The 27,495-nt window shown below is 49.4% G+C and overlaps 1 protein-coding gene across 5 annotated transcripts; it reads right to left on the reverse strand.

Moving 5' to 3' along the window:
• Positions 1-476: 476 nt before the first annotated feature.
• LOC122375763 (bromodomain-containing protein 7-like) lies at positions 477-27,370 on the reverse strand. Of its 5 annotated transcripts, none has more exons than XM_043355277.1 (13): positions 27,155-27,370; positions 26,512-26,580; positions 25,914-26,161; positions 24,685-25,527; positions 24,216-24,314; positions 23,817-23,968; positions 8,228-8,339; positions 7,885-8,074; positions 5,234-5,369; positions 4,476-4,738; positions 3,851-4,000; positions 2,973-3,115; positions 477-1,446 (listed from the first exon to the last, which is right to left on the reverse strand). In XM_043355277.1, exons 2-13 carry the CDS (start codon positions 26,567-26,569, stop codon positions 1,399-1,401), a joined length of 2,442 nt encoding a protein of 813 aa, XP_043211212.1. In that variant the 5' UTR covers positions 26,570-26,580; positions 27,155-27,370; the 3' UTR covers positions 477-1,398. The 5 variants fall into 5 exon arrangements, with proteins under 5 accessions (XP_043211212.1, XP_043211195.1, XP_043211203.1 ...); XM_043355260.1 differs by having other exon boundaries at positions 25,914-26,164; positions 27,155-27,323; XM_043355268.1 differs by having other exon boundaries at positions 25,914-26,164; positions 27,151-27,323.
• Between the last annotated feature and the right edge of the window lie 125 nt (positions 27,371-27,495).

A 27,495-nucleotide genomic window follows, 5' to 3' on the forward strand; every position in this document is an offset into this window, starting at 1 on the left:
CCTGGGAGACTGCCGTTTATCGCTCTGGTTGGGTTGAGGATTCAGACTTCAAAGTCGCACGATGAATAAGGAGAATGCACGGCAACAACTTATTTGTTTCAAGACAGAAAAAAGAATAAGAACTGAATGTCAACTTAGGCCATCAAACAGTTGTAACCATCTTGTTATTATACCTTCGTTTGACTAGAGAAATAAACAGACAACAGAAGCAGGTGCAGGAAAGGAATGTTTATTTTTGCCCACGACTTCCTCGGGACGCGCCCCTCAGTCGTCACGTTTATTTACCGTCCGTCCTTGTTTTGCAATGAGCTGTCGATTTCGTCCGGAGTGCCTACAGGCTACAGCATGAATGAGCCGCTACGCATGTCTATCTAATCGGAAAATCAGTCGGATAAGGTCTTAGAAGAATATATTTTTGCGTTACAATATATAATGACGAGAAAAAAGCAGAAACAGAGCATTGAGCGATTCTAAAGTCCCAAACGTATCGGATTATACACATTGGTTCAACGCACCCAAAAGTACCTATCCATGCAACCTGAGTACTTTATTATGAAACGTTCTCATTCACGTACAGTCCACAGCAGAAGTAATGTGTGGTTTCAGTCATGGGTATGTTCTGCTTCTGAAGCTTAGGAACGATTAGCCAGACTACAATGAAACTTTGAATGTAGCTTATATGTATCGTCACCCTTGCAGCTGCAACTTTATCTATTGACATCTTCTTTTCGATCACTCCGCAGTAAACAATCGCCAGTCAAAGCCAACCGTTGAGATTGGTAAAACCCTACATTACTTTAGCGGTGGGCTGTACTTGTACCACTTATCACCTACAAAAACGCACAAATAACAATGAAAATACAAACGGTTAGTTCACCGTACTGCAGAGATCACGGCGCACAGCCGCCCTATCAAAACAAAACATCACTCGTAGTCACACTATCACATGCTGGCACATCACAGCGTTTTGCACATTTTGTACATTACGGACCGACGTGGGACCACGTCAGGCATATGAAAACCTCAGCTCACCACAGTCTGCCACTCCTGCAGATGCAGATACCATGACAACAGCACGTCACGGTGAGCCCCGCCGCAGTGCCGGAGGCAGGACCATGACGTCAGCGGGCGTCAGATAGAAACGGCCTTCCGCTGCCGGTGGTCGCCGGCGTGACATGGCGATAACGCTCTACCGACGCGTCGGTACGTATACCGTCCAGATCGACTATCAGTCCGGAATATCACGACTCCTGGCAACATGGCCCATTCGCAGTGCAGGCAGTAGCTCTGGCCACCGGATGCCAAACGATAATGCACGGTGGAGAGAAGTGATTTCATACCTGGCGGGTGACGTCACTGCACCGCAGAGGTCTTCGGTTCCGGGTGGTGCAGGTAAAGTTACCGAACCTCAGGGGTCGCCGCCGCCGACACGGCTTCTACGTCCACCTGTAGAAGGAGAAGAACAGACGACTTCAGTAAACGGAACAACGAGAGAACAGTCAGCTAAATCAGTGAACGGAGCATGGAGAGAACAGCCAGCTTCAGTCATCGGAACAAAGAACAGGAAACGGAACATCGAGCGAAATTACAAATAAGCTTATATTTAATGGCCCTGTCTCAATGAACAGTTTCAGAACTTCGGCCCATGAGCAGCGCAAATCATTTCCGTTCAAACGGAACGATGAATCACCCACAGCTCAAGCCCTCTCACAACACAACATAAGGCCATGATAAGGCGTCCGGTCATGCAAAAGATGACACTTAATTCAGAGCGGAATTCCGCGACTATCAGTGGCCACACTAGCACGCTGCAGATAAGAAATCCCGATCCGAACCCAACTCCGTCGCTATTGTAAATAAGCCAGCCCCGTGCAGCGGTACTCCAGCGGATCCCACTCGGTCACGGGGGTAATCACTCTCCACGGACGGCTGGCTCGCACGAACACACGGAGTCAAGGCCGGGCGGCCCGGCGGCTAATTGCGTTACCCGACCGATGGGGCCGCCTCGCCGAGTTATAGGTACGGCCTGCGCGCTGGGGTCATTTGGGACCACTTAAAGCCCTTAGAGCTCGCCATAGTTGGAGCAAGCGGAAGGTCATAAGGTGGATTAGGCCGTCTGTGGTTTCAACCAACCAACACGCGCGGAAAAATCGGTCACATATTGCCCGTTTACACCCCAGTATGAACTGTGCTACCCTAGTTCAGTGTGTGGCCAGGTCAGGTTGCTATTCGTTTCCTGAGAACCATGTCGCTTGTGGTTGGAGAGTATCTGAGCGAGCACCATTTGTAAGGTGAGTTGTCTCAAATATGCCAAGAAAAAGAAAAGGACATAAGATAACCAGCAACGCATACAAACAACTTGGCGACTGCGGCACCGATTGCCGATCGGTTTTTACTTACCGGTGGCTCTATCTTATCTGCATCGTATGCAATAAATGCCACCCCAAATGGTAAAGGTACGGATTTTACAGCGAGCCGGAGGCGCGTGATCGGGGTAAGGAGACCCGCCTGCCGTGCCGACTTCCCCTGCATCTGCACGTTTCATGCCTACCCCATGACAACACATACCCACATCATTTATATGTCTGGTACCTGTTTCCAAGCCTCTGCTCACCCTGCATTCAGGACTGGGTCATTCGATGTTAACTGCTCGGCGTTTGTCTTCCAACCCTCCTGTACTATTAGTAAAGTAATCTTGGGGCTGTATCTACCCCTAAAACCTGACTGCCGGGACAAATCTTGTCCGTTATCCTGTAAATACCTGTCCTTGAGCCCAATCAACCTTACCAAGACTGACCCGTGTTATGAGAACTATTCGTTGCCTGTTCCTGAGACACGTCCTTACCCTACAGGATAAAGTACCTCAACTGTCCCGTACCTATCCGCAGACCTCACCTCCTCATGGCTGCTCGGGTTGTCGGGACTGGCCGCGGCCGGGCCAGTGACTGTCCTATGCCCGTCCCTAAACTCACCTCCTCATGGCTGCTCGGGTTGTCGGGACTGGCCGCCGCGACCGGGCCCACGCCGAGCGCCTTTCGCACCGCTCCCGTCGCCGCCACGTCCCCCGGCGGGTTCTGACGTACCATCCATGTCAGGCTGCTGGCCAGCGCCTCGGCTGCGGGGGTAGACGGGTAAGGTGATTAGCAGTCTCATATCGGGATAGGACAAACAGCTGCAGAACTTCAGAGATTTGAGGTTGGTCGTTGAGAATGGTGTCGGAAGGAGTTATTCCGATTTCCGAGCATAAAGTCAAGTCTTAACGAGGTGAAAGTCATGGGAAGCGGGCCGTGGGAGGTTCAGAAGACCACGTCAGGGGAGCGTGGGCGATTAGACGCCAGAGATATGAAGTACGAAATCGCAGGTAAGGGCTTGATGTGGGATTTAGATACTCTGGCCAACTACGGTATAGGCAATATCTCGTACTGACATCAAAGATGAGCAAAATGGGCATCGTGAGTGGAATATTACGAATAACGCAATGAATCATGAGCGATACGGGATCGAGCGTGCTCCTTCGCATCAAAAGACAAGAAAGGCACGGTTTTCAACAACGCAAACGTATACCATTTTCTGCCTTTCTGACGTTGCATCTACCTTGATACACATGTTCTGCGATATTTCCTTGACTCAAAACTATTGCAAACAATGCTGCTAAACACTGTAAACAATGGCAACCATAGCACCATATTAAGGCAACTCAATTACCTCGGCTGCATTCATCTGACGGATTTTAGATTATTATAATCCTGTATCATTGACTGACATCACCACCCAAACTAACATGACCGAAATAACCTAACCTAACACCCCCTCCACACCAACACACAGACTGCCAGCCGCGCGCACCTACCTAGCTCAGTCTCCTTCTGTGAGGGCGCCGCCGGTCCGGACTCGGGCGCCCGGCTGAGGCGGCGTCTTTGCATCTCACTGAGCGAGACGAGCATCTCGGAGGTATGCTGGAGCCGCGCCTGGGCGTCCTTGTACCGGCGCTCCTCCTCCTCTGTCGGGCGGACGGGGTAGGGGGATGGGGGTTGGCGGCGAACGGTGGGGTTATGGATTTTAGGGCGTCCGTCGGGGGTGGGGGCGGCGAGGTGAAGGCTTGGGGCGTCCCGGCGACACGGAGTACAATGGGGAGGGCGACAGGACGCCGAGGCCGACTTGCGACTTTCAGGGCAAGTGAAACAGAAAGGAAGTGATAATTAATCGACGCTTGACTGTGTGAATCGTGAACGGTAGCAGCTAGGTTAAATGACTGGTAACATAGATTTATAGCGATGACACAAAACGTTTTGCTGACAAAAAAAAAAAGACAGCACAGCAGGTTCAATTCGTTTGCCGGCTATACTTCAAAAACAAATGGTACAAACGGTAAATCAAGTGAATCAGGTCCGAAAAGCTCTCTGGGCCACAAAGATATCATTCCGTCTCTCCCCCAACAGCCCAACCTCTCCCAGCCCCTGTCCCTCCGTTCTCACCGATGGCGTCCACGAATCTCACGTCGATGCCGAGCTCTGACAGCGAGCGCAGTGCAGCCACGTCGACCGGCGGACCGGGCGGCGCCGCCAGCGTCGGCACGGCCGTGGCCAGCGCAAAGTTGACGGCGCGCTCCTCGCCGGCCACGTGGCGCAACTGGTCGATTCGGTAGCGGGCGTGCCGGTGCCGGCCCTCCGTCAGGATGTCAAGCAGGTTATCCACCATCTGTGTGGCCAGCTGACAGCCCTCGGTGAACTGGCGCACACTGCCGACGGAGGGGGGGGGGGGGGGTCAGACGTCATATGTGGGGAAGGTGGCGTGGAGTAGTGGAAAAGGGAAAACATGGACAGGGAATTGGCATATTGCCCTAACTCATCCCATGGGCCATTAGTCATAAAGCACAAATGTGATGAGAAAAATACATCTCACTAAACGGCGGCATCAAAATCTCGATTTCACCAGTCCATGGCTTTCCATCCCCTTCTCCAGCCAGGCGCTGTTCAGTGTTCACCTCTGGTCTTACTGCTGCGCCGTCCACTCCCCCCCCCCCCGTTCCCTGTCGGGCTCCGCAGCTGCTCACCTCCGGGCGTACTGCTGCGCCGTCTCGCCGCCGTAGGTCTGTGTCAGCAGCCAGCCCCTCCCTCCCCGCCGCTGCTCACTGCTCACCTCTGGGCGTACTGCTGCGCCGTCTCGCCGCCGTAGGTCTGTGCCAGCAGCCCCCCCCCCCTCCCTCCCTTCCCCGCCGCTGCTCACTGCTCACCTCTGTGCGTACTGCTGCGCCGTCTCACCGCCGTAGGTCTGTGCGAGCAGTTCCGACTCCTCCTTGGAGATGGTGGCCGAGCCAGAGTCGTACCAGGGCCCGAACGAGCCGTAGGCGCCATGATTGACCGGCCTCACTGCAGGAGCGAGCGGGAGATGGGTCAATAGACAGCGGACATTAGAACATTATACCCCTATAGCAATTGGGCATCATCACCGCTATGCATTCTAGGCTTAGGGTGAGTGCATGTCCAGTGTAATTTACGAAACACGGATAAAATGGAAAACTAAATCGTTGAACATTTCGTACCAAGATCGTCACGGTCAGCTGTGGCATCCATTAAAGCTACCAAACAGGTTTGGCGCGGTTCCTGCGGTAAGGACAGGAAATAACCGGCTTAGGGCACGGTTCTAGCGGTGGGACGACTATTAGATTTGGCGCGATTCCTGTGCTCGGTGCGGGGACCAGCCGGGCTTGGCGCGGTTCCTGCGGTAGGGACGGTGTACGTACCGGGTTTGGCGCGGTTAATGCGGTACGAACGGTGCACGTACCAGGTCTGGCGCGACTCCTGCGGCAGGGAACGGTATACCTACCAAGTCTAGCGCAGTTCCTGTGTTAGGGATAGTGTACGTACCAGGTTTGGCGCGGTTTCTGCGGCAGGGACGGTGTACGTACCGGGTTTGGCGCGATTTCTGCGGAAGGGACGGTGTACGTACCAGGGCCTCGGCTAAGGAATTTTGACTGGTGGGCCACTTGGGTAGCGACATGGACTGACCTTCGTAGCCATAGCCCTCCCCCCCCCCTCCAATTTTCGATTTCTCCCCAGATTTCGGCCACTTTATTCTGCAAAAAAAAAAACGTCAGGATGGCATTTAAAAAAATGTAAAAAACTGGCTCGACCCCCCCCCCCCCCCGACTGTTCAGAGAGAGCCGAGAGGAGAGAGCAGGGACCCACAACCCTCTCAGTGGTGATACTCCGGCGGTGCACATAAAATCGCATAAGTATGCACAAAATATTGACGCATATTATAAAACTCTGGACGATAAATTACGGCCGGTCGGATGTTAAAAATCAGCGAGCCCTGAGTGGATCGCTCGCCGACTAGTCGGAGATTCGGAAGCGGTCGGACGGGATCGGGCGTTGTCGGGTGGATCGGGAGGAATTGTGAACAGCACGAGTGCAACTTTATATATAAAGTGGGTTGTAGCAGGAACCCCAAAAGGGGGTTGTAGCAGCAACCCCAACATCTCTGAAAATGATCATTAAGCCTATTGCGTGTCGCATGGAAAAGAATTCACTCAAAAGCCCTAAATATTTTCTTTAAAAAAAGTTATGTACATTTGTGGTGAACAGTGTCCCAAACTACAGATTTCTCTTGGGTGTCTGTGTGGAAAATTCTAGCCACCCAAAATGTGAGAGTGGAAAATTATCCATTCTTATTCTTGAGTGTCATCTTCAGCCCAAATGAGAAATTTTTGGAACGCTGACTGTGAACGGTTTTAATATCGCTTGCAGACTTCAATATGCTGGAAGTCACCGACACTACCTCTAGTTTGACTCTGGCTTATATCGTGTCTATCGGCGAGCCGTCTGAGATCGCTCGCAGGCTTATCCCCGACCGTCTGAACTGGTCTGTTCTTTATTCGTAGTTTTTCTTGTAACCGACTGGTCTGCGGCAGATGCTTATGTGACTGCAACCACTCGATCGAGCGGAAAGCTTGCAAGAACTCACTCGCAGACCTCGATCGCCTGGAAGCCGCTATCTGTCATTGACAGAGGCAGACGTCTTTCACGATTATTGCATAAAATTTAAAGCCTCGGTCACACTTCACCGGATTGGACCAACGGACGAGAAACGGACGAGAACTGTCCATGGGTGGAGCTTTTCCAGGGAAGTTGGTGGGGCAAAAAGTCGTCAAACCCACAATGTCCGATTATAAAGTTGAATAAAATGCCACATTGAATCAATTCCTATCATTACAGACATATCATTTTGCATCAACCAGACGTTCCAAAGCTATTCAATGCGAAAAAAAGATTAATTTGCAAAGCAACAAAGTCTTAGAAATCAGCTAAAGTTGGTGGGGCAAAACGCTTATTGGTGGGGCAAAATACCAAGTTGGTGGGGCAGCCGCCCCACCAACTTGTATAGGAAGCTCCGCCCCTGGAACTGTCAGCGTCCGGTGATGTCCGTTTGTTTCCGTTGGACGTCCGTTTGTTATCCGTTAATATCCGTTCCATGTCCGGTGGTGTCCGGTTGAGCACACCGGACATACAGCAAAGACGTAGGTGGTGGATTTTTTTTTTTTAAAGTTGCGGGTCCACTCCACTATAGTCCACTTTTTACCCCAAGAGGATATTGCAAACAATAGTTTGAGTTTTTTTCACAACAATATGTTTCACCGATGGGTACTTTACAGCCTGAAAATGTACGATAGGATAAGATCTGCTAATTCAATTTGAAATGTGAAAAAATGTGAAAACTTAGATTTTTCGGAAATTTGCTGGTGGGCCAAATCTTTGAAGCTGGTGGGCCATTTCGGGTCACTGGTGGGCCATTTGGCCCACCAGTTAACATGTTAGCCGAGGCCCTGGTACGTACCGGGTTTGGCGCGATTTCTGCGGAAGGGACGGTTCACGGCGTACGTACCGGGTTTGGCGCGGTTTCTGCGGTCCTCCCTGAAGCCGGCCAGGTACGGAGAGCCGTGGGAAAACCGACCAGTCATCACACCCAGCGAGAACGTCTTGTCCGGCGGCTCCTCGGCGCTCTCCGCCGCCGCCGCCGGCGTGAGCACCGACATGGTCGTGCTGCCATCTGGCTGCCGCCGCAGGAAACCCAGCTGCGGAAGCCGGCCACTGCGTGTCAGTCGGGCCCGAATCCGAGGGAAAACTTGCTCAACTTCATTCAGAAAACAGTTATTTCATTCACAGCAACTGCAAGTCAGCTAAGCAGCCCCACACCCCCACCCCAGCCCCATGGGCCTATAACGCACCTGAGGAGCCTTCTTGCTCTTGGCGACCTTCTCTGCAGCCTTCCTAGCCGCCTCCTGAGCCTGCTTCAGGATCGCCGCCGCCTCCGCCTCCTCATCCACCGGCTCAGGAGCGCTAGACCAATCACAAACGAGCGAGGGAGTCGGTTAACCAATCACATAGCGGGAATACAATCAGCCAGCCAATGACAGGACAGCAGCTTACGCAGTCAGCCGATCACGGGCAATGCACCATGAGCGATGGCCCCGAACAGCAGTATTACGCCAATCACAAACGGCGAACGACCAGCGGTAACCAATCGCAGACCGTGTACAATCGGCAACCACCAATCACAGCGAGTAAGACACCATTGACACCGCTGTCACTGACAAGGTAAGCACACCTCAGCTAAAATCAGGTTGATGGTAACGAATGAAAATTTCGAACAATGCGGGTTTGGGGTACGGGGACCCGCAGTTGCTACTGTACAGCGACCCTGAGTAAATTGTCCCAGCACCCTTACAGGGAACAAGGATAAGCTGTCAGAGGGCACGCACAGAAAACCTCAGCTGCTCTTGTACAGGGACCGGCAGTCGATATCAATGTTATCGGTTGTTACTGGACAGGACAGACGTCTAGAGTTGGGGTTCGTGTATAGAAGCAACTGCGGGTCCCCGTACGAGAACACATGACAGGACGATGGCATGGCTCCCACAACGTACGTACGCAATGAGCCTGAACACACTGCTATCATACCAGGACGCGCTCAAACAAAACGGTCACCATATGTATACCGAAACAGCGGTCGGCTGAGATGGCGTACCGACTCATTCCGATCAGGGCAAACCAGTACATATATACACTAAACCTGACACTGAGCCTCAATAAGCATATCAATAGGCAAGACAAATTTTACGCAACCAGCTAACTACGAGTTGTGTTTTAATAGCCCGCCACCAGAATATACAGTAGAACAAACGCCACACCACAAACGCCCATACAGCTACAGCGGCCAGCGGTTAGTTTAAGCAAAGGTTAACCCACACACGGCACGGTATGGGCGGTGCTCGATGGTGTTAGTGATGGGACACGCGTATTCCGCCACTCGACTTCAAACAGTGCATCACAGAACAGTGCGGGGTGTGTAAGGTGCTGTAAACGTCGTCAAAAAGATATAACTTTGTTATATCCACAAACCACAACACGATTATTCAAACAAATCATTCACATGAAGTCCATCCAAAGTTCAATCCAGTCTTTGATGTCAAGTATCGCATTACCGTTGGAAAAAATATGCCAGGCTTACAAAAACGCGGTTTAGGAGAAGCTCACGGAGGAAAATTCATCGTTATAATGTGAAGATCGACGTCGAACGACATATAAAACCTTAGAAAACATCCGCCTTCTATCTGCAACCCATGAGGAGAAACTCCGGGGAAACTTTTTAACGTTTTTATGTTGATGACGAATGACGATAATTATTTGGGGTCTATGGCGTCTGGACTACGGAGCCCGGAGGTCACCACGCCCAGGAGCACTTCATCGTGTCATCACTCAGAAAAGCACACCCGAAAAACGCATACAAATTAAATAGACACAGCACACACAAACCTCTGTGCATCACTCACACAACCTTCCGCGTGCGCCTGTGAGCCCCAGATTCCGTGCAAAGCTCAAAGCGCGAGCAGCATGCGCCCGGGGTCGAACACGCGCCCCTACCTGGTATTCCCGGCGTGCTGTGCGGCGCCCGACAGCTGCTCTAACCTAACGTACGGCCGTTTGAAAACGAACCGACTGCCGGGCACACACACACGCACACAGGGTGATACGGTTAGAAGCCTACAGCATAGATATTCGGCAGAGTAGGCATGGTAGGCAGTAGGCACTAGGCAGCTAGCAGCAGAGGCAGAAAGATGCACCAGTTGGCCCGCGACCCATTCACAGAGCAGTTAAAATATTGGGCAATTGAGAGTTTGTTACGAGCGAGCGAGCGCAGCGAGCGAGCGAGTTCATACTGAATTAACCCGCGCCCTGCAGGGGGGGTGTTTGAACACCCCCCTTGTGGTTTTTCGCGAATATCTCAAAAACGGCGGCGCGGAGCGCCGCCGTTTTTGGTGCACCTTATCATACATCAATTCTACACATGTTGTGAAAATTTCAGACCAAGGTCATTCAAGGTCAGGTCACCAGGTCACTTGAAGTGACCTCAGCTCATAAAAAGTTTCAATGTCTGCCATAGCTACACCGAGTGACCGATCGCTTTGAAACTTTCAGCGATTGATAAGGGTAACAGTATCTATAAAATGTATATCTCGGAATTTTTATATCGGTGACCTAAGGTCAGGTCAATTTTGCAACCTCCCCATTATAAGTCAATGGGAGAAAATTGAAATGCGCCTCTTTTGTACGAAAGACATTATAAACACTCCCAAACACTGAATTACAAGTGGTTTAGACACACTGAACATGAAAATGGTGTCCGTGACTCCTGTTTATGCCCTGAGGTCATCTCAGGTCACGAATGGTGTCTAACAGTTTTTCGCAAATAACTTTTGATAGAGGCACGCTAGAGCGGTGAAAACGCCTTAGATGTGTTCAGCTCGACGATACGGATCGACTGATATGCAACATGACCTTTTCCGGTCAGGTCATGACCTTGACCTGAGGTCAAATTTTCAAGTTGACCTTTCAAGGTCAAGTTATAGTTCATTCGATGCGTCTTGACGAGAGGAACACGATGCTGGTAAAAATAAGCTCGTACAAGGCTTGGGTCAAAAGTTATTGCAGAAAAACTGTTTCCGAAAAAAAACGGCTATTTTTGCAGTTTTTGCCCCCTGCAGGCGAAACCGTTGACGCTAGGTCAAATATGAGAGAATTACTCAGAAAGGGCGTTAGTAGGGCTATCGAATGCGCTTTTCCGCGGCGCTGTAGCTCTATTGGTTCCCGAGTTAAGCGTTGGCTTCCTGGAAATTGTCGACATTCGACCTGAAAATCGGTGAAATTTTGCCTTCAATGACCTCTGGTGACCTGACCTTTGACCTGACCAAAAAAGTGAACGAAGTGATTTCGTCATTATTTTTGACGCGCTTTCGAACGCCGCCTTCCGCGTATCGCTACGTGGCCCAGGAGCCGAGTTAGAAGGGGGGGGTGTTCAAACACCCCCCCCCCCCCAGCAGGGCGTGGAAATCCAGGACCCCCAGCCGGGCGCGGGTTAACCCTATTCCTGGCGGGCTCCGCCGGGACAAGAAACTGGCGGGGGGGGGGGGGCGATTCGGCCCCCCCTTCAGATCTCAAAAACTACACATCGCAGCGACAAACGGTAAACGGCATCGGATACGCACGGTCAAGATCTACAATTTTTACTAAGGTCATTTTCAGGTCAGGTCAAAGATGACGTCACAGGGGTCGAAAAAGTCAAAATGGCGGCGCTAGATATGGAGAGAGTTTTTCTCGAATAACTTTCGAATTAGTCAAGATAGGAACAAACTAAGGGCATCATCGTGATCCTCTCGTCAATCCGCATCGAATGATATATATGTTGACCTCGAAAGGTCAAGGTCAAAGGTTGACCTCAGGTCACGTGACCTCGAGGTCATCATGTATATCATTCGATGCGTCTTGACGAGCTGAACACAATGAGACCATCCACGCGTCTGTATCTTGTTCATGTACGGAGTTATTGGCCAAAAACCTTTGGTGACCTTTGATGACGTCACATGACCTCACAGCTGCCCAACAGCAAAACAGACCTCAAGGTAGTGAAGGTTGATCGTATATGAAGTCATGTATGGTATATGGGGCCATTCCGACCCGTTTTAGTGGTAAAAACAGGGAGTTGATTTTTCCCCCATTGACTTATAATGGGGAGGTCGCGAAACTGACCTGACCTTAGGTCACCGATATCAAAATTCCGAGATATACAAATTGCACATACTGGTACCCTAACTAAAGCCTGAAGAGAAGAAATTGATCGGTCAAAAACTCTAGCTCTGGCGTGATTGCAAACTTTTCTGAGGTAGGGTCACCAAACCGCCTCTGGTGACCTGACCTGAGGTCAGATCAACTCAAAATTTTCAGACATGTTGCGTAGAAGCCTTTTAGGAAAAGTCAGAAAATTTGAGCTTCCTAGCTCAACGCGTTTGGGAGAAATAACCAAAATACCTCAGGGGGGGCTCCTGAGCCCCCCCCCCGCCAGGAATAGGGTTAAGGGAAAATCCTGAGTATGAGCGGCCGGCCGGCCGGCCGGCCGTGGGGACGCTCTTCAAAAGCTAATATCTTAGGAACGGGACATCCGATTGACAAGCGGTCTTCTTTACTGAATGTCGCTTGGACGTAAAAGTTCTGTGGTGTGATGGCCACCATGCGTTCTTGCCAACCACCGCACGTGGCGCGTGGTAAAGTTGGACATTTTTTAAGAACCCCAAAAATTGCAACCTCAATAACGGCACAACGCAAAGTGGGGATTTTTCCGATCTAGCACGTCTTTATTCGTAGAGGGCAAACCATAGGCAGTATTGTAGCCAGATTGTGCACAGATGTTGGCTGGTGTGTTCTGGTGAGAATGTTACCTGTACATAAATGTGCATAATTAACCCTCGCATGTGTAGGGGGGGGGGTCGGATGGACCCCCCCCCATGGTTTTTCGCGAATAACTCGCGTAAAAAGCGGCCGATCGCGACGAAACTTTCAGTACCCTCACATTGATCAATTTTACACCTACCCTGAAAATTTCATGACCCTGACCCAAATGACCTTTGACCTGTGACCTCTTTTCCGAGACCATGTTTGGCCGGAATCGCGATTCTGCGTATGTCGGCTCGCATTAGCCGCGCGTTTGCAAGCTTTTCGTGGTTTCAAACGTTCAAACATGTGATTTGATGTTGCTTCCATGCATTAGGGTGGGTGTCAAGGTCACCTGAAGGTCAGGTCAGGTCATTGACCTTTGGTGACCTCGGGTGACCTCGGTTCACTTTTTCGAGCTGTACATGTTTCTAGGCTAGTTTTTGGAGCTGAATTCGAATTTAGCAACCATTTGAACATTTACGAAGTAGTTTTGGTGCCTTCGTAACATGTTACGAAGCTGTCAGAGGCGGTTGACACGTACTACGAATACCCGTCACGATGCCTACTGGTTGACCTGACCTGACCTGACCCGACCTGGTCTAAATGCTTAAAGACATCATCTGTGATCAAAACCAACACGATATTCGTGATCAGCACCCCGAAAAACCCCTTAGCAGCCACACTTTACGACTTTCTAACAGGTCCCGATTTTCCCGACTTTGGGTCATTGACCTGACCTGGAAGGTCACCCAATGACCTGGGACCTTAAAATTGGGTATCATCGGCTTCCTCTCGTCACGGGCAACACGCTCGTTTTTTCCGCGAAGCTCTAGCTCGATCAGGGGCCAAACGGCAAGGGGGGGGGGTCCAACCGACCCCCCCCCCCTACACATTAGAAGCTGGCAAACGCCGCACACATGCGAGGGTTAACATAGTATAGGGGGTTCAATTGGACCCCCGGCTCAGCCGTTTGGCCCCTGATCAAGCTAGAGCTTCGCGGAAAAATCAAGCGTGCTGCCTATGACGAGAATATGAGGCCGAATATATCCAATTTCAAAGTCCATGGTCATTAGTTGACTTTCCAAGTCAGTTTAATGACCCAACTCAAGTTGGGAAATCAAGACCTCTTCAAACTTCGTAAAGTTAGGGTGTTACGGGGTATTTTGGGGTGCTGATCACGAATTTCATGTTAGTTTTGATCACAGACGATGTCTTAATGTATTTAGGCCAGGTCGGGTCGGGTCAGGTCAGATCAACCAGTAGGCGTCCTACCGGCCATCCATAGTAGGTGTCACCTACTACTGACAGCTTCGTAACATGGTACCAAGGCACCACAACTACTTCGTAAATATTCAAATGGTTGCTAAATTCGAAATCAGCACCAAAAACTACCCTAGAAACAAGTAAAACTCGAAAAAGCGAACCAAGGTCATCAAAGGTTGACCTTGACCTTGACTTTATCTTCACGTGACCTTGACACCCACCATAATGCATGGCATCAACATCATTTCACATATTTGAACGCTTAACAGGCACGTAGCTAGGATTTGGCCAAGGGAGGGGCGGAGGAATCCCGGGGGCCTCCTTTCTACAGAGGGCCTCCTCCCTAAAGGGGCCTCCTTTCTACAGAGGGTCTCATGCCTACATAATTACATATACAACATAATGCAGACTTTTGTTCAGCTTTCATATGGCCAGCGCACTGGTATGTTTCTTTATTCTTACCGCTGCAGCGGTAAGAAACATACGCATATCACAAGTCTCCGAGTGGCATGGTAACTGGCAAAAAAAAAAACCTCTGGCACCGGCGCGGCGGCGGCGGCGGCGGCGGCGGCGGCCGGACCGCAGCAGGAGGGGGAGGATCTGCGAGGAATGGGTGGATACTGGATGACGGTCAGAGTAACACTTGGTGTATTATCATATATCGTTCAAGCGCTTAACCGTATTCCGGGCGGGCTCTGAAAGACTCTGAATCGGGCGGGGGCCTTTTTGGCCCCCGTCAGAACTCGAAAAGCACGAATCGTAGCGACAAACGGCAACGGCGTTTGATAGTTCGTTGAACGACTTACAACTTTTGTAAACAACTTTTTTGGGTCAGGTCAATATTGAGGTCGCCAGAGGTCATAACAAATAACATGGTTTATAACGACCTACATAGATAGGTCAACTTCAAAATCTGACCTGGGAAGGTCACACTGGGTACCAATCGGCGCGTCATAACCAGGCGAACGGTTTGGTACACTAACAACTATTTACCCCCATCATGTCGTGATTTATTGGCTAAAAACTGTTGATGACCTCACCTCACCTCAGATGATCCTTCCCGGTGCCCCTGTCAGTAACTGCCACCTGGGTGTTTACAGATCAGATAATCTGACGTAATTCAGAAAGAATTGGGTGCTTTTGACTCGTTTTCTCGAAGCAGGACACAGTTCATTATATTTTCCAATAGGCTTGTCACGATTCTGACCTGACTGACGTCTGCAAGATTGAAACTATACGGTTATCAATTTTTTTCTGTGTGAGTGATGCCACGTTTACTTGCTGTAAGTTAAACATGGTTTCGTTAGTAAATTTTCCTAGGTCCAGGTGGTTTGCTTCATTTACGCCGTAGATGAAACAAACAATCGATGGATAGGTATATATTAATTTCCCGGTCAAATAAATTATTATGAGTTGTGCGAAGCATGGCTATGGGAATATCACCACGGTCTGATAAATGGTTTGGGTAGTTGCATCCATCGTAAAAATACCAACACAGCCACAGGTACCTATATATTACAGAAATGGGCTGCTGTGTTCATGCATTAACCCGCGCCCTGCCGGGGGGGGGGGGGTGTTAAACACCCCCTGCAGTTTACCGTGAATATCTCAAAAACGGCGGCGCGGCACACATTATCCTACATCATTTCTACATATGTTGTGAAAATTTCAGACCCTGGTCACTTAAATTCAGGTCACCAGGTCAGGTCAAATGACCTCACTACATAAAAAGTTTCAATGTCTGCCAAAGCTACACGGAGTGACCAAACGCTTTGAAACTTTCAGAGATGCAAATGCACAAGAGCGACAAAATGAAAAAAAATGTAAGTCTTGGAATTTTGATATTGATGACATAAGGTCAGGTCAATTTTGCGATCTTAAATTGAAAGCGCCTTTTTAGACGAAAGTCATTATAAACACTCTAAAACACTGAATTACTAGTATCTTTGACACACTGAACATGAAAATGGCACCCGTGACCCCTTTTTATAACCCTGAGGTCATCTCAGGTCACCAATGGTATCTGACTTTTTCGCGAATAACTTTTGATAGAGGCATGCTAGAGCGATGAATACACCTTAGTTGTGTTTGGCTCGACGATACAGATGGACTGATATGGAACTTAGCCCTTATCGGTCAGGTCATGACCTTGACCTGAGGCCAAATTTTCAAGTTGACCTTTCAAGGTCAGTTGATAGTTCATTCCACACGTCTTGACGACAGGAACACAATGCTGGTAAAGGGAAGTTCGTGCAAATTTTGAGACGAAAGTTATTGCCGAAAACTGGTTTCCGAAAATATCGGCTATTTTGGCAGTTTTTGCGGCCACTGCAGGTAAAACCGTTGACGGCAAAACCGTTGACGGCACCCGGCAAGATTTCTCTGAGCGCATTTATACAAATAATTTGTCTACATAGGATAGGGCCTTCTGTTTACAGAGGACCTCCTCCCCTGTCCCTTCCTACAGTGGGCGGCGACGCGGTTGGGATTCTATTCTGTACAGTTTCCTGAGTTCTCAGTTCTCACTATAGTGAGAAATGAGAACTCTCTATAGAGAGTAGCAGGGAACAGAAGCCAGAAGGTAATTTGCTTACAGTGGGCCTCCACTCCTATGTACTTAATATACGACGCTGTCTTTGACTACCGGGGGCCTCCTGCCCACAGAGGGCCTCTTATCTACAGAGGGCTTCCTCTCTACAGATTGCCTCTTATCTACAGAGGGCCTCCTCTCTGCTAAGGGTGTCTTTCTCTCCAGAGGGCCTCCTTTACAGAGGGCATCCTCTCTACAGAGGGCCTCCTCTCTAGTCTCTACAGGGACCTCCTCTCTACAGAGGGCTTCCTATCTATGTAGGGCCTCTTCTCTTCAGAGTCTCTTCTCTACACAGGACCTCCCCTATACAGAGGATCTCATCTGATCATCTCTGCAAAGGGCCTCCTCTCTTCAGAGGGCCTTCACTCTACAGAGGGCCTCCTACCTACAGAGGACCTCCTTTCTACTGAGGGACTCCTTCTCCACAGAGGGCCTCCTCTCTTCAGACGATCTCCTCCCTACAGAGGGCCTCCTCTCTTCAAAGGGCCTTCTGATTTCAGACGGTTTCCTCTTTTCAGAGGGCGTGCTCTCTACAGAGGGCCTCCTTTTTACAGAGGGCCTCTTTTTTACAGAGGGCCTCTTTTTTACAGAGGGCCTCCTTTTTGCAGAGGGTCTCCTCTTTACAGGGGATCTCCTCTCTAAGGGGGCCTCCTCTCTAGGGAGTCCTCCTCTACAGAGGGCCTCATCTCTTCAGACGATCTCCTCTCTCTTTTTTACAGAGGGCCTCTTTTTTACAAAGGGCTCCTTTTTGCAGAGGGCCTCCTCTCTACAGGGGGTCTCCTCTCTAAGGGGGCCTCCTCTCTAGGGAGTCCTCCTCTACAGAGGGCCTCCTCTCTTCAGATGATCTCCTCTCTACAGAGGGCCTCCTCTCTTCAAAGAGCCTTCTGATTTCAGACGGTTTCCTCTTTACAGAGGGCCTGCTCTCTACAGAGGGCCTCCTTTTTTACAGAGAGCCTCTTTTTACAGAGGGCCTCTTTTTTACAGAGGGCCTCTTTTTTACAGAGGGCCTCCTTTTTGCAGAGGGCCTCCTCTCTTCAGGGGGTCTCCTCTCTAAGGGGGCCTCCTCTCTAGGGAGGCCCTCTCTGAATCCAACGTGGGCCTTCGGCCCACGTTGGATTCAGGCCGAAAGGATTCAGGCCAACGTGGGCCTTCGGCCCACGTTGGCCTGAATCCTTTCGGGGGGCCTCCTGAAGACCCCAAGGGAGGGGCGGGCGCCCCCTCCGCCCCCCCCTTGGCTACGTCCCTGACGCTTAAAACCAGAAAAGACTGGAAACCGCGGATAATGTGAGCTGGCATACGCCGAATCGCGATTCCGGCCAAACATGGTCTCGAAAAATATGCCACAAGTCAAAGGTCAGTTGGGTCAGAGTCATGAAATTTTTAGGTTAGATGTAAAATTGATGAGCTCGAGGGCACCGAAAGTTTTGACGCGATCGGCCGCTTTTTGCGCGAGTAATTTGCGGAAAACCATGGGGTTTTATCCGACCCCTTCCCCCTCCCCCTCCCCACAAGTGCGAGGGTGAATAAGGTTACGGTATGTATAATTTACGCTTGTCATCCTATTCCTAATGAATGTGTCTCAGAAAATATGCATCATATAGATCACGAAGTAAAATTATTCGCCTATGTCCGGAACATACTTATATCGCACTGTTTGCCCTAGCGCTCCTAGAGTGGGGTAGGTAGTAAGATACTCTAATGTGAATATTCCGTGTTCAGGCAAGTTTCGGCAGCCAAACTAGGCGTTGTCTTGTGCAGGAGAAAGTGGCGAATTCGATAGGATATGTTTCGGAGTGGAAAAGTGTGGAAAACATTGTTCCCATACGCCGAGATATCCCTTTAGCATTATCCTAGCCGTGCGGTAAACATTTGCACGTGATCTTTCCTGCACTGTTTTCCGGCACGGGTTGATGACCTACAGTTCTGGTGATTTCTTGATAAAAATCTTGAAAAAGATGATTTCAATAATTAAATTGTGAGTTTCTGAATAGATATTAAACGACGTATGGGAAATATCCACGGACGTATAAATAAACAAAATGGAAACCTCGGTCTTCAAAAAATCTCCGGCACTCGGCTACGCCTCGTGCCTACAATTTTTTAAAGGACGCCATTTAATTGCGTCCCAGAAAAGCTATTTCTGGCACCTAAAAGCTGACTCACCCCAAAATTGGTCCTCAGCACCTATTTGGCGGATACCAGCACCAATCATGGAAAATGACGTTAATTAGCTGTTTCTGGCACCTATTCATCGGTACGCCTTACTCTTTTTTCTGAATCTGGCACCTAAATGCTGAGCGTAGCACCAATCTAGTAGAAAAATGAACTACTGGCTGGTAGAATCATGTTGTTCTGGTATAATGACCCCTGGAGTCTAGCCTAAAGGTTGCCAGTGCAGCTACACTCTAAGACAGCCCCGTAGTGATCTCAGCATTGTATATGACGTTTAAGTAAGCAAATAATATTGATTTGTTTGAAAAAAAACAATGTCATTTAAATATTCAAAAGCATTTATTTGTAATGCTTAAAGGGAAACATTTTTGTGAGTAATTGTCTCGATTTTGACCATTAAAACGGGTATTGTATTTTTTGACGTCATCAATTAGCTCCAAAAAAGAAATGTAATGTTTTCATTCCGTTCAAGGCCGCTGAAGAAACGCGGGATCTTGCGTGGGACATTGTCCGTTGTTTGCCGCGCCGAGGTGCCGTGGTTGTGCCTTTTTTCATCCGTTTCTTACTTATGTCATATGTGTGCATGAAGCTTTGATTTTGTTTTTGGTTATTGTGTGGCCGGTCAGTCAAACGCCCCTATAGAAACCGGATGCTGCGTTTAAACTCACCTGTTAAACTCACCTGTTAGGTTTCCACAACCTCGGCTCGTAAAGGAAGGAGTGGAAACCTATTGCGTGCAGAGACGCGCCAATTCCTTGGGTGGGCAGATGGCTGGACCTCAGGCAAGGAATTGGAATGGTGCGTCTGCATTTTGTAAAACACTGAAAAAGGAAAACTGGTGCGTGTTTTAAGTGCCAGAATCCTAGACAAGATGATCAATTATGTAAATGAGAAAAGAGGGTACCGAAATGTGATACGTTCTCGGAAGGAAAGGTAGCCTAGGTTAGTCCACCCGGTCCAGCTCGAGAAGGGCGGGCAGCAGCTACATAGGGGGTAGGGGCGGAATATGATAGGTAGCCCAGGCGCGTATAACCCCGCCCCAACTTGGGAAGGGTGGGGCGCTTACCTGGGGGGGGGGGGATGAAGGATGAGATTTGAATCGTTTGCCTTCTCCTATCCTGTGTGTTCGTACAATCTACTTCCCAGTGCGGCTTTCAGTCCCTTTTTAAACTGCACCAGGGACTCCTCGTTCACCAGCCAATCTGGGAGGGCATTCCAATCGCGCACGACTCTGTGGGTGAAAAACCGTGACCTTGCATCTATAAGACTCCGACACGTTTTTATCTTTCTACTATGCCCGCGCGTTCTGTTGTCGGCCTCCAGATCCCAGAGGATCTCCGGGGATATCTTACTGTGGCCGTGAAAAATCTTCCAGCATTTGATAATATCGGCTCGAAGGAGGCGTCCCTTCACAGAGAATAGGTCAAGTTCCTTTAGGCGATCACCATATTCCATATTGCGGAGCCCAATCACATTGCGAGTCCAGAGCCTTTGAACAGACTCTAATCTTTTGAGATCCTGTACATAGCCACTGTTCCAGATCGGTGACGCGTACTCGAGAATGGGGCGAATGTGAGATTTCAGTACATGAGTCATAAAGTCAGGCGAGCGACACCTGGTCGATTTCAAGAAATTGTGAGCAACTCCTCCAGCCTTCGCTGCTATGCTGGCACAGTGTTCATGGAATTCATCTCGTTGTCGATGATAACACCCAGGTCACTACATGACGTAACGCAGGGAATTGTGTCACCAGCCAGTGTGTATGCACCGGGCTCGAAGTCATGGAATCGTCGCCTAAATCGTATGACGGCACACTTCCTGAGGTTCATGCTTAGACCCCAAGACTCTGCCGTAGAGTGGAGCAAGTCTATATCCTTTTGTAGCGCCTCTTCACTGGTGTTGTGTTTATCGTTTGATCGGGATGGAGTCAGACGATGATTGCAGAAAGCTAATAATATTGAAAAGAGGGCCGGTTGCGTGGCATGTCTGTTCAGAGTTTACATTTTGCTTTACTCCAGTTTATGACCTGAGAGCCTGGCTGGAAGTGACGGATCCAAACTTTTCACGTTAAAATGGCTGAAGGTGCAATAATCTCTAGTCTCTATACATAGCGGGCTGGTATAGGAGCGTCTTGCTATGCTGCACCATAGCTGGCTAGTGATTCTCTTTTGGCTAGAAATGGCATTAATCATTATCTCCACTGGCGAAAATGGCACTTGACATCACCGAATGCAACGTTCATGTTTGTTAGGATACATAAAATCAGGAAGATTACGCGAATTAGGTAGGCAAACGTGGAATAAAATAGGTGCTGGATGTTTTGGTTTTGGTGCTGAATCAGCAAACAGCAAATACGGAGTTCAACTAGACGATCTGGCAACTTTAGGCTGTGTGGAAGCAATTAGGTGCCAGATTCAGATATTAGGGTCGAATAAGCATTTTGGGGCTGATCAGCAATTAGGTGCCAGAAACAGCTTTTTAGGGACCAGAAACAAATATTCCCCTTTTTTAAAGGCCTCGGTTTCCATTTTTCTTTCCCAGAGCCGTTCAGTAATATATATTGATTTCCTACATTTATTTAGAATACCATTCCTTCAATATGTAAGGGTTTTTGTAAATGGTATTTTTGTGACCTTTAGTAAAGTTGTGGCATACTTTCTGTTTGCCATTCCATTCCTAATAAAGATGCCTTTCAGAAGATATGCTACTTTAAGACCTCGCAAAAATAAAACCAACAGGACAGGACAATGAAATTGAGCTATACTTTCGGGCCTTACTGAGCCCATTGAGTAATCACGCATGAGTGTGAACTTTGGGCGCATTTTACCTAGTCTTTCTGTGGACATACAGATAAAACAATGCCATATATGAAAAATTCAGACATTTCTTAGCCCCAATGACACAAAAAATAAACAAAAATCCAAAAAAAAGATTTTTGGAATTAAGACGCGCTAGATCGGAAAAATCCCCACTGTGTAACGGTTGGGCCGATTGAATTGAAACTCGGTACCTACACAGTTAGGTCTCCATCAGATAATTCATCTGCATGTGTTAACCCGCGCCGGGCCGGTGCTCTGAGATTCCGCGCCGGGCCGCGGGGGGTGTTTGAACACCCCCCTTCTAACTCGGCTCCTGGGCCACGTAGCGACACGCGGTAAGCGGCAATCGAAAGAACGTCAAAAATAAGGACGAAAACACTTCAGTCATTTTTTGGGTCAGGTCAAAGGTCAGGTCACCAGAGGTCACCAAAGGTAAAATGTTGACTATTTCAACATTTTGGAAACTGCCAACGGCTATCTCGGGAACCGATAGAGCTACAGCGCCGCAAAAAAGCGCATTCGATAGCCCTTTTACAGACCTTTCTGAGTAATGTTCTCAGATTTGACCTCAGGTCAACAGTTTAGCCTCCAGAGGGCAAAAACTCCAAAAATAGCCGTTTTTACGGAACACGTTTTTTCGGCAATAACTTTTGACTCAAAAGAGCTATGACATTACTTTTGCCAGCATCGTGTTCCTCTCGTCGAGACGCGTCGAATGAACTATAATTTGACCTTGAAAGGTCAACTTGAAAATTTGACCTCAGGTCAAGGTCATGACCTGACCGGAAAAGGTCATGTTGCATATCAGTCGATCCGCAACGTCGAGCCGAACACATCTAAGGCGTTTTCAGCGCTCTAGCACTCCTCTATCAGAAGTTATAATCGAAAAACTGTTAGATTCTGTTCGTGACCTGAGATGACCTCGGGGACATAACGAGGGGTCACAGTTGCCATTTTCTGGTTCAGTGTGTCTATTTTACCTACATCTCGATGTTTGAGAGTGCCTAGAATAGCGTTCGTGCAAAACAGACGCTTTTCAATTTTCTCCCATTGACTTATAATGGAGAGGCCGCAAAATTGACCTGACCTTAGGTCACCGATATCATAATTCCAAGATAAACATTTTATAGATAGTGTTGCTCTAATCAATCGCTGAAAGTTTCAAGGCAATCGTTCAGTCGGTGTAGCTATGACTAGCATTCTTATTTTTTCTGAGGTGAGGTCACTTGGCGTGACCTGGTGACCTGACCTAAGGTGACCTGGGTCTGAAATTTTCACAACATGTGCGGAAAAGATGCACGAACAGGTGTGCCAAAAACGGCGGCGCTCCGCGCCGCCGTTATTTGAGATATCTGCGAAAAACCGCAAGGGGGGGAGGTGTTCAAACACCCCCCCCCCCGGCCCGGCGCGGGTTAAGGTTGGGGTGCTACAGCACGTGCGCACGTGCAGGGGGCGCTGCCAGATCTCGAGAACGGCTGGGCCGATTGCGCTCAAATTTGGTACACGGTTGGGGACCGTTAGTAGGGTGCCGTGCAAAAGTCAGTTTGAACCCCGTTTGCACGTGCGCACGTGCAGAATGCCGCTTCCAGATCTCAGGAACGGCTGGGCCGATTGCGTTCAAATTTGGCACACCGCTAGCGACCAGTTAGAAGGGTGCTTTGCACAAGCCCGTTGGAAGTACCCTCTCGCCCTTGCGCACGTGCAGGGCTCACTGTCTCGCTCGCTCGTTCTTCGCCCAAAAGGCGTTTTACTGGTTATGCTTGTTTCCAAGGGAAAATATCTCTCGGCTGTGCCGTGAGGTCGATAAAAAGCAATGGTGATTAAAAACCCCGAACTTATGACCATGAGTATATATGTCGGGTAGGAATCAGACCACAATATCGGTGAAAAAAAAAAACAAAAACAAAAACAAAATCTCGAAAAATATAGCATTAGGTGACCAATCGCTATTAATTCCATCCACCAACCTTCCTCTACCACACAGAGCAAGCCATAACCATTACAAGCCAGCATGTTTCGTAACTGGTTGCTGGAGACCATCAAAAAAAAAAAAAATATATGCAGCTTAAAAAGTCTACCATAAAGACACCGATAGGCATGAGTACCTACAGGACGTACACATACGATACACATGCACCCCGCTCCGTCCCGTGCCCGCGGCCCTCCCGGGCCTACCTGTGTCCTTTGGCCACTGTCGCGGCTCACCTGAAGTGCTGGCTGGTGATGTGCGCGCCCTGTGGCGCCGCCGAGGCCGGCAGCGGCGGCGGCAGCACCTCGAAGCCCAGCACCTCCGGGCCCAGGTCCAGCATGGCCGGCACCACGGTGCGCAGGCTCATCAGCTTCTCCGGCATCATCATCTGGGGAGGGTGAAGGGGCAGGCCGGGTGGTCAAACTGGTCAGTCGGGAATGGAGGGCAGGAAAGAGTACGGTTGATGACGTGACGGCAAATTATATAAGCTGATAGCGTGACGGACAGTCTTGGACATGAGAGTGAAACAACGCGTTATCTAAATCCCCAAAGTCGGCCACTTGTTATAAGATCTCTGCACTTGAACAAAATTAACTAGCAAGTCACCAGACTCCAGCTCCAGCCACGTGTCCTACCTTCGTTCCCATATGCAGCAGCCGTTTGCCAGCCTTGAAGTAGATGGTATCCGACCTGTTGTAGGCCATGGCGTTGGTGCACATCAGACGAAAGTCGTTCTGGCAAGGGACGATAAAAAAGTCAACACCGACACTGAGTTAATCACAGGAAGGCGCATCGGGACAAGTCGACCGTAGAAATGCGCGAAAAAGGTATTCCGATAAGGCAGATATCCACTTTTCCTGCTAGGGGAATAGGAATTACAAGAGAACTATGAACTCCCTAGTCCCTAGGCCTAGAATTGACTACGAGTCACACATTGATAATGAATAAAAAATTACACTACCTTCAGTTATCTGAAAGAAAGATCCGTGCGAAGGAGTAATCAATGTCTGAAACATCGTTAGCAAGGAATATTCGCGAAATGACCGTGGAATATCACCTCAAAACCAGTGAAAAACATTTCCCTCTCCGCCACCCCGTTCTCACCTGGAACTCGGCCACTGTGGCGTACATGTTGGCCTGCACCTTCTCGCGCATGGTGCTGAAGTCCATCGGGTGGCGGATCACGTTCGAGTAGCCGGGCGCCTGCAGGTCCGTCACCGGCGCGCGGAAGAACCGCTGGGTGTCTCGCTTCTCCAGACCCCGCAACAGGTACTCGAGGAACTTCTGCAGCGAGTTCTTCGGCGGCTGGAGGTCCTGCTGAGGGTGATCGGCGGGGTAGCCGGGGTGGTAGGGCGCCGCCTCGGACGCGTCGTACGGTGCTGAGCTGTGGCCCTCGGAGGGGTAAGCACTGTCCGACTGGGCGCCGCGGTGAGGAGGCTCATACGGCGGCTCGTCCGGTGTTCGGTTGCGATCGTACCCCGGACTGAGCCCGTGCCCCTGGCTCCGGTCGTATCCGTGACCTGACGAGTGTCTGCGCGCGCGACTGTGAATGAGTTCATGATCGCGGCCGGCGGAGTGACTGCGGCCAAGCCCGTCCTCTGGACCGGGCTCATATCCGCGCGGTCCCACCTCTGCTGTGTCATCGTACCCCGGCTCGAGCTCGCCCTCCTGATCGTCGCTCGGTGGCAGCTCCCGCTCCATCTGGTGGTCCTCTCCGTGCCGGGGCTCGCTGCTGTGTCTGTGAGCGGACGGGTGGCTGGAGGCCGGCTCCGACAGCGGGCCCGGCGGCCGCCACAGGTCCGTCTCGGCGGCCGGCGCCGGCGGCGGCACGGAGGCCGGCTCCGGGGACGAGGCGGTGCTCTGGCTGAACGGCTCTGTGCTGGAGCTCAGGCGGGAGGCCGAGTCCTCCGTGCTGGCCGGGTGGACCGACTCGGCGTGACGACGCTCCTGGCAACGGAGAAAACGACAGCGGTCAGTTAGCTGACGTACTTCTATCTACCAGCCAGTAGTCACATTCACTCATACCGAATGATCGGTGGCTTGATGAGAAGCCGGCAGCAGCATATCGTTTACAGGAATTCTCGACGATTTTTCAAGGAAGCGATTGGCAGCAGCAAACCAGCGGAAAGTAGCAAAGTTACCGGAAGGCATCTGTCTGTCACGGTCACCGTTCGTCTCTCAAGCTTTCACACTGGAGACGAGCCCGCAATGTTTATATACTTTTAAGCATGACCTTTGCCTGGTATCAACCCCTTTATATCGAGAAATGTTGGGTTAAACTGAATAGCAGCTGCTCTAGAGATGATACAGACAGCCTCGAACACAGTCCTCACCTTCTTGGACCTGTGCCTCTCGCGATGTTCGCGGTCGCGATCCTTGTCTTTTTTCTTTTTCTTCTTGTGCTTCTTCTCCTTGCGATGCGTCTCGGCCTCCGTGATGGCGGCCATGCTGAGTCGGAGCGGCGCCACCACGGACGGCGGCGGCGTGGCCGGGCTCGGCTCGTGCTCCGGCGTGACGCCTACCTTCAGTACCAGGCGCAGCCCCGAGCTGGGCCCGGCCAGCGGACGGCCGCCCGGCAGATCTGCTGACCGAAACGGCGGCCAGTCAGCAGGACGTGGGGGTGTGTGACCCTAATGACATCTATGATGTAACCTAAAACGTTTTCTCACAGCAAAATAAATAACATTGGTTTCAAGCATTATGTAAGCTTAAATATCTAGAGTTCCTACACTTCAAGGGCTACATAACTACCTACCTAACAAGCAATGACAAGATCTGCTTTGGGTGCATTCATCACCCAATTGCCCCGTTCATTATACACCATTTCAGTAATATCATATTTTAGTTTTGTCAACACCCCAATTGGATATTTGAAACAATATCTTGTAAGTCATTTAAACATTAGATACTGTCTACTGAGCAAGGTCTTACCTTCATATGTCTCTCTTCTATCAGATTTGTGCCTCTTATGCTTCTTCTCCTTACCCATCTTTACAAGGCCTGCAGGTTAAAACATAAGTTTAGACTTTCAGTGAATTGTTGACAGGTTTTGCAAATGGATTACCAAAGACATCCTAGCAATGAAATTGCCAAATGAAATTGACAACAAATATGAGGCATTTAATTCATTTGAATTACAGTAGGGACAAAGATTATTAACTGTGAAAAAGAAAAAAAAGACTGTTTCCACATAATAGCATTTACATAGGGTTTGTTGCAAGCTTATATCTCTGTACGTGATGTTGCAAAAGATGCCAATGGTGCTTAACAATTTACAAAATGATCCCCTCTAAATATTTGAAGACCACTGCAACAAAATTATCGCCATGTTAACGAGCTAGAGCCTCGTGAAATATGCTATGTTAACTGGGATAATGTGTGCATAATAATTGGTACAACTGAAAAGAAAAAAGGCTAAACAATGTTCAAAAATAGTCTTATACATAGTCATAATATATGGTTGAATCTTAAATTCACAATGATATTGACCATAGGCCATCATCAGATTGAAAAATGAAATTCAATTTTCTTTGTGAATCTGATGAGAAAGGAGGAAGAAAAAGGAAATACCTACAATTCCTCCTTGAAATCTGATGAGGACAATCAGAGGATCCTCCAGCTCAACTCAAGGTATATAAAAACGGTATCTTGTATAAAAACACTCTTCAGCTCCAGCTGATGTTTTTTCCGTTCATTTGAAATATTAATATCTGTGTCCTGTGAGTTCCAAAACGAACGAATGGTTCCAGCCAAAGCTATGTAAACCGTTCCACAGCCAAGGCTATAACTTAAATAGTGAAGAGGAAAATGTATTTGTTCGGGAACTCAGGCTGAAAGTGCAGCAATTTTATTGATCACGTATAAGCTACTCGCCAGTTTAGTATTCTCGAAGGTCATTGGTGGAGAATCGCCTAT

Source organism: Amphibalanus amphitrite, unplaced genomic scaffold (genome assembly GCF_019059575.1).
Source record: "Amphibalanus amphitrite isolate SeventyFive unplaced genomic scaffold, NRLGWU_Aamphi_draft 000041F_arrow, whole genome shotgun sequence".
Classification (NCBI taxonomy): domain Eukaryota; kingdom Metazoa; phylum Arthropoda; class Thecostraca; order Balanomorpha; family Balanidae; genus Amphibalanus; species Amphibalanus amphitrite.